Below are 7963 nucleotides of genomic sequence, written 5' to 3'. Positions count from 1 at the left end.
GCTTGAGTCTATTATCAAGGAAGAAATAGCAAGGCATCTTGATAGAAATTGTCCCGTTGGGCAGACGCAGCATGGGTTCATGAAGGGCAGGTCATGCTTGACAAATCTTTTGGAATTCTATGAAGACATTACGAGCAAAGTGGACGATGGGGACCCAGTGGATATGGTGTACCTAGACTTCCAAAAGGCCTTTGACAAGGTGCCGCACAAGAGGCTACTGCATAAGATAAGGATGCATGGCATTAAGGGTAAGGTATTAGCATGGATAGAGGATTGGTTGACTAACAGGAAGCAAAGAGTGGGGATAAATGAGTGCTATTCTAGCTGGCAGTCAGTGACTAGTGGTGTGCCTCAGGGATCGGTGTTGGGACCGCAATTATTTACAATTTATATAAATGATTTGGAGCTGGGGACCACGTGTAGGGTATCAAAGTTTGCAGATGACACTAAGATGAGTGGCAGAGCAAAGTGTGCAGAGGACTGTGAAACTTTGCAGAGGAACATAGATACATTGAGTGAGTGGGCAAAGGTCTGGCCGATGGAATACAATGTAAATAAATGTGAAGTCATACATTTTGGTAGGAGTAATAGTAAAAAGGATTATTACTTGAATGGTAAAAAGTTGCAGCATGCTGCTATGCAGAGGGACCTGGGTGTCCTTGTGCATGAATCACAGAAGGTAGGTCTGCAGGTACAACAAGTAATTAGGAAGGCAAATGGAATTTTGTCCTTCATTGCTAAAGGGATTGAAATAAAAAGCAGAGAGGTTATGTTGCAGCTGTACAAGGTGCTGGTGAGGTCACACCTGGAGTACTGTGTGCAGTTTTGGTCTCCTTACTTGAGAAAGGATGTACTGACACTGGAGGGGGTGCAAAGGAGGTTCACTAGGTTGATTCCGGAGTTGAGGGGGTTGGCTTATGAGGAGAGACTGAGTAGATTGGGATTATATTCATTGGAATTCAGAAGATTGAAGGGGGATCTTATAGAAACAGACAAAATTATGAAGGGAATAGATAAGGTAGAAGTAGAGAGGATGTTTCCACTGGCAGGTGAAGCTAGGACAAGAGGGCGTAGCCTCAAGATTAGAGGGAGCAGATTTAGGACTGAACTGAGAAGGAATTTCTTCACCCAGAGGGTTGTTAATCTATGGAATTCCTTGCCCAGTGAAGTAGTTGACGCTACTTCAGTAAACGTTTTTAAAGATAAGGTAAGATATTTTTTTGAACAATAAAGGAATTAAGGGATACGGTGAGAAGGCGGGTAAGTGGATCTGAGTCCATGAAAGGATCAGCCATGATCTTATGGAATGGCGGAGCAGGCTCGAAGGGCCAGACGGCCTACTCCTGCTCCATGTTCTTATGTTCTTTAGTTAACAAAAATCTACCAACCTCAGATTTAACCTTAACAATATCATCAACTGCCATTTATGAAAGTAAGGTCCAAACTATTTCCACCTTTAGCATGTAGAAATGCCCCCAACTTTTATTGTGAAATATGTGGCTGGAATTTTTAGATTATGCTTAAGACCCAGAGTTTCCAATATGTAGAAAGTGTTTACCTGTACATGTCCAATCACTTATTAATTGGATTGCAGAATGGACATTTTAACTGCAGTATTTTCTATCTAGTGCCAAATCAATATCAGAATAACGGGCCTTGATCAATTATTTTCCACATGCATCATTTATGCTGTTCAAAATTATGAAGGGTTTTGTTAAATTAAATTTTGAGGATTGTTTTCACTGGTGTACACACACGTAGAATAATTGACAAAAGAACCAGAGAAGAAATTTCATATTTTTAAATGTAGTAAGCAATCAGGAATGGATAGCCTGAAAAGCAGATCCAATGATAACTTTCAAAAGGGATGTATAATTGTAAAGGAATTTTTTCAGGGTTCCACAAAGAGAGTAGAGAGATTAGAACAAATTGGAAAGTTCTTTCAAATGCCAGCACCACCATTGTGGCTTGCCCCATTCTTTAAGATTTTGAATTTAAAGCAAGAATTCTGTCCATCAAGACCATTCCTATCTATTGTAGGCCTCTCTCTCTCTCACACCTCACCACCACAAAGTCCACGCTACTGCAAAAAATTTGTCAATTAACACTAGTATCCCTAACCCTAAATCTCCTTTTTAATAGATTCCTAGCCCACTCATTTTTGAAAGATGCTGTTCACCTGAAATCGGGTTCTTTCTTTGGGAGCTTGTGTTGTGTGTCCACCACCTCACAGAGAGGAATGGGAAATTTTATCTGCTTCTTGTGAGAGACCTGTGAATTTCTTATGCATGTCTAGTCCTACCCTCATTGGCCAAGTTAACCTCACTTGTTTAAGGAAACCTCATCTGTACCTTTTGTTACATGGAGATCATCATCACATTTCACCTCAGCATGTTCTCAAATGAGGAAATGTTTTGGACTTGAAATCTCATCCGATAAAATGTGATGAAAAACATTAACTTATGAACAATATTTGTGTTAATAAACAGTTAACCTAATGACATCCAGGAAATATGTCCCTATAACCATTCATAATTTGCTATAGAAGTCTTACCATTTTCTTGAGGTAGTGTGTAGATTGAGAGATCTGGTATTGCTGCACAATCCACCAGTCTGTTGAAGTATTCCATAATGGCAGAGTTCACTGTTAAATTCCTCCCTGCAATGGTAAATAACTATTAACTAACAAAAGAAATATCAAATTTAAAAAATACGTTCTGCCATCAGCAATATTCATGATTCCCACCACAGGTTGTATAAGACAAAGTCTTCTGTGCAACCTCGTTTGTATTCTGGTCTCCTTTATTTTATGAACAGAGGCATAATCTCTTGTGATAACGTCTTCATTTCTGTGCTGAGGCTACTGTTGAGTTGAACACAAGACAAGACGTGGGAGAATCTCCATTTTCCACCAATTCTGATAATCAGCCATTCTGTAATATGTGAATAATCATAGTTGTGCTGCATATTTCTCTATAAACTATTTCAGAACAGTTGCATAATTTCACATTAGTAACTTCGTATTTTCAGCAAATTAGCATAAGTAATGTTAGCTAAGTAATAAATAATTGTATTGGCACAAAACAGCAATTTTCATCTATATAGTACTTTTAAGATGTCCCATGATCTGTCACAGCAGCATATTTGAACAGAAAATGATAGCAATCCTAAGGAGACCTCAGGATATTTGGCAGACTAAGCACTTGGTTGAAGAGGTAGGTTTTAAGGACATCGTTAAAAAGTATGAACAGAAGGGCTTTGGAAAGTAAATCAGAGCTCAGGGACAAGATGGCTGAAGGCATGGCTATCAATGCTTGGGTGTAAGGGGTGGAGATGCAAAAGAGGCAAGAGCTGGAAGAATGCAGACTTCTCAAATGGTCAGAGGAGGTTACAGTAGTAGGGATAGACAAGTTAACTGAGTACAAGGATGGGTCTTTCAAATCCAAAGTGTTGATGAACTACATTAAAGCCAACATAGATCACTGAACACAGAAGTAATGGGTCAATGGGACTTGATGCAACTTAGAATAAAGCAGCAAAGTTTGGGTAAGTGTGGGTGGAAGATGGCCAGTGTTAGTCACCAACATGAATAGTTTGTTAATGTAGTAAATGCAAATCCCCAGGACCAAACAATCTTCTCATTCGCTGAGTTTTAAGATGATCAGTCCACCGCTTAGAATGTAGAGGGAACACTCAGTAAAGTGCAATATTATTTGTGTCTTTCCAAATATGTAAGAGATACTGAGGCTGTAGTGGTAGAGGCTGATTGCACAGGGGCCTTGACTTGCCCTGAACTTATTTTGCAAGGTCACGAGTCACACGACACCAGGTTATAGTCCAACAGGTTTATTTAAAATCATAAACTTTCAGAGCACTGCTTCTGTATCAGAAGTCTTCACCTGACAATGGAGCAGTGCTGTCAAAGCTTGAGATTTCAAATAAACCTGTTGGACTATAACCTGATGTCATGTGACTTCTGACTTTGTCTACCCCAGTCCAACACTGCATCTCCACATCATTATTTCACAAGAACCACTCCCTTCTAATGAGCATTTTATTCAATGAGCTACCAACCTAGATTTATTGCAATTGTGATTGATAAATGAGTGACAAACAACCTTGGGAGTAAACATGTTACCACCTCCTTGGAAGTGAATCAACCTTTCAAAAGTATGGATAAAGAAAGCTCAGTTATCACCGATACGTGAGTTTACGTGATACATTTTATACATATAATCTTCAGCTGGTAAAAGATGAGAGTTTCTTTTTATTCCTGTTCAACAAATATCTTACCAAATAAGAAGGTGGTTTCAGTTGTAGATTTTCCACGGTTGTAATGATCAAGTATAAAGTATTCAGTATTGGAAGCTAAGATTTTGTACCCCGAGTTACCTATAGAAACAAAGAGAAAAGGACGTGCACTTAGATTGAATTTCTGTAGCACCTTTCACAACCTCTATATTCCAAAGTGCCTAACTGCAAATTAAATAGTTTTCTATTGTAATGGAACAGCCATTTTGTGCACAGCCAAGTTCCCATAATCAGCAGTGTGATAATGGTCAGCTAATCTATTTTGATGATGTTGCCCGAGGGATAAACTTACCCCAGGGATAGATTTGGGAGCACACCCTGATCTCTTACATCCATCTGGGATAGCAGATGATGCTTTGGTTTAATGTCCTGTCCAAAGAAGGGGACCTCTAATACTGTGGTGCTCCCTCAACATTGGCTATCTGACAGTGCAGTGATCTTTCAGTACTACAATGGAGTGTTAGCCTAAATTGTGAACCCACAATTTTCTATCTCAGAAGGGAGTGTGCAGGCCACTGGGCCACAGCTGACATGAAATAAATAAATGTACAAGATGATAGAGATCAGAGTCCTACTACACCAAGGTTGATATATTGTTTTGGTTGAGGGAGAAATTTTGATTAGAGCTTCAAGAAAACATCCTGGTCTTCCTGAGGAGTGTTATGTGCTCAATAAAGTTCATTGGAACAGGAAGGTAAAATCTCAATTTAACATATTGTCCAAAGTACAGCAATACCCTCTTAGTACTACTTTGAAGTACTGTCCTAAATGGTATGACAAAGTTCTGAATTGTGACTAGACCTACAGGGTACTTAGAACAAATTCTAACAATAAAAGAGGCATGTAGCTTCGATGATATTGGTGGGAGGAGTACAAAATAAAAATTAGTTGTAGATTTTTTTAAAAATTCATTTGTGGGACGTGGGCGTCACTGGCTGGCCAGCATTTATTGCCTGTCCCTAATTGCCCCTCGAGAAGGTGATGGTGAGCTGCCTTCTTGAACTGCTGCAGTCCACCTGCTGTGGGTTGACCAACAATGCCATTAGGGAGGGAATTTCAGGATTTTAACCCAGCGACAGTGAACAAATGGCAATATATTTCCAAGTCAGGATGGTGAGTGGCTTGGAGGGGAACTTGCAGGGGGTGCTGTTCTCATATATCAGCTGCCCTTGTCCTTCCAGATAGAAGGGGTCGTGGGTTTGGAAGGTGCTGTCTGAGGATCTTTGGTGAATTCCTGAAGTGCATATTGTAAATGGTACACGCTGCTGTACTGAGCATCGGTGGTGAAGGGAGTAGATGCTTCTGGATGTGTTGCCAATCAAGTGGGGTGCTTTGTCCTGGATGGTGTCAAGTTTCTCGAGTGTTGTTGGGTCTGCACTCATCCAGGCAAGTGGAGAGTTTTCCATCACACTCCTGACTTTTGCCTTGTAGATGGTGAACAGGCTTTGAGGAGTCAGGAGTTGATTTACTCACTGCAGTATTCCCAGCTTCTGACCTACTCTTGTAGCCACTGTATTTATGTGGTGAGTCCAGTTGAATTTCTGGTCAATGATAACACCCAGGATGTTGATCGTGGGGGATGCAGTGATGGTAACACTGTTGAATGCCATGGGGGGATGGTTAAATTGTCTCTTATTCACAATGGTCATAGCCTGGCATTTGTGTGGCATGAATGTTACTTGTCAGCGGTCAGCCCAAGCCTGGATATTGTCCAGATCTTGTTGCATTTGAACATGGACTGTTTCAGTATCTGAGGAGTTGCAAATGGTGCTGAACATTGTGCAATCATCAGGGTAGGCAATGGCCTAGTAGTATTATCGCTAGACTATTAATCCAGAAACTCGGCTAATGTTCTGGGGATCCAAGTTCGAATCCCACCACGGCAGGAAAAAATCTGGAATTAGGAATCTACTGATAGAGTCAGTGTAATACAGCACGGAAACAGGCCCTCCAGCCCAAACTGGCCCACGATGCCCATTCAGCTAGTTCCAATTGCCTGCATTTGATCTATATTCCTGTAAACCCTTCTCATCCATGTACCTATCCAAATGTTTTTTTTAAACGTTGTCATCTGCCTCAACCACTTTCTCCGGCAGCCCTTTCCATATACGTGCCACTTACTGTGTGAAGAAGTTGCCCCTCAAGTCCTTCTTAAATCTATCCCCTCTCACTTTAAACCTATGCCGTCTAGTTTTCAATTCCCCATCCGTGGGAAAAAGACTATGTGCATTCATCCTATCTATGCCCCTCATGATTTCATACACCTCAATAAGGTCACCCCTCAATCTCTTACATTCTAAGGAATAAAATCCTATCCTGGCCAACATCTCCCTATAACTCAGGCCTACTAATCCTGGCAACAACCTCATAAATCTTCTTTGCAGACTTTCCAATTTAACCATGTCTTTCCTATAACAGGGTGACCAAAACTGAGTGCAGCCTCGCCAACGACTTATACAACTGTAACATAATGTCCCAACTCCTATGCTCAATGCCTTGATCAATGAAGAAGGCATTTAGCATGCTGACCTTCATCGCCCTGTCCACCTGTGACACCACTTTCAACAAACCAGGTACCTGTACTCCTAGGTCCCTCAGTTCCACAGCACTCCTCAGGACCTTACCATTTACTGTATAAGACCTACCTTGGTTGACTCAGCTCCCGACCCCATTACAGCCTTGGTTCAAACATGGACAAAAGAGCTGAATTCCAGAGGTGAGGTGAGAGTGACAGCCCTTGACATCAAGGCTGCATTTGACCGAGCGTGGCATCAAGGAGCCAGAGCAAAACTGGAATCAATGGGCATCAGGGTGCAAACTCTCTGCTGTTTGGAGTCATACCTGACACATAGGAAGATGGTTGTGGTTGTTGGAGATCAGTCATCTCAGCTCCAGGACATCTCTGCAGGAGTTCCTCAGGTTAGTGTTCTCAGCCCAACCATCTTCAGTGGCTTCATCAGTGACCTTCCCTCCATTGTAAGGTCAGAAGTGGGGATGTTTGCCAATGATTTCAGATACCAGTAGATCAAATGAGTAATGGCATTAACAAGTGTTGGGAATAGGTATTTCTCAATTGCAGAGGTATGTGACTGCAACATCTTATATTTGTAAGGAGCAAAATATTCTAATGCAGTTCACAGCAGCGTAATCAAACTTGGAGAATCTAACTCATTATAAGGATGTGTTAAGTGCAGTGTCTCAAAGCTTTGTCAAAGAGTAATGTTTTAAGGAGTGACTTAAAGGAGGAAATATGTTCAAGAATGTAATTCCAGATCTTAGAACCCAAGCAGCTGATGGTGCAGCAATTAAAATCAAGAACATTCAAGAGGCCAGAATTTGAGGAGCACACAGATCTCAAGGAGGAGATTACAGATAATAATGGGTATGTGAGATAACAAGGTGTAGAGCTGGATGAACACAGCAGGCCAAGCAGCATCAGAGGAGCAGGAAAGCTGACGTTTCGGGCCTAGACCCTTCTTCAGAAAATTGGTCTAGGCCCGAAACGTCAGCTTTCCTGCTCGGCCTGCTGTGTTCATGCAGCTCTACACCTTGTTATCTCAGATTCTCCAGCATCTGCAGTTCCTACTATCTCTTACAGATAATAAGATGGTTGAGAGATTTTAAAAAACCCAAACAGACACATTTAAATATT

The 7963-nt window shown here is 41.2% G+C and overlaps 2 protein-coding genes across 3 annotated transcripts in view; both read right to left on the bottom strand.

Moving 5' to 3' along the window:
* Positions 1 to 7963, bottom strand: part of odf2a (outer dense fiber of sperm tails 2a) — a 143885-nt gene that overhangs the window by 96903 nt on the left and 39019 nt on the right. The window lies entirely within an intron of this gene.
* Positions 1 to 7963, bottom strand: part of LOC125486389 — a 35577-nt gene that overhangs the window by 7306 nt on the left and 20308 nt on the right. Inside the window, exons 5-6 of the mRNA XM_048613741.1 lie at positions 4294 to 4392; positions 2555 to 2659 (exon numbers count right to left, since the gene is read on the bottom strand). Of these exons, the coding sequence (XP_048469698.1) occupies positions 2555 to 2659; positions 4294 to 4392 (204 nt within the window). The remainder of the gene's footprint in view (positions 1 to 2554; positions 2660 to 4293; positions 4393 to 7963) is intronic.

Source organism: Rhincodon typus, chromosome 28 (genome assembly GCF_021869965.1).
Source record: "Rhincodon typus isolate 14 chromosome 28, sRhiTyp1.1, whole genome shotgun sequence".
NCBI classification, from domain to species: domain Eukaryota; kingdom Metazoa; phylum Chordata; class Chondrichthyes; order Orectolobiformes; family Rhincodontidae; genus Rhincodon; species Rhincodon typus.
This window is presented reverse-complemented; position numbering and strand designations above follow the sequence as displayed.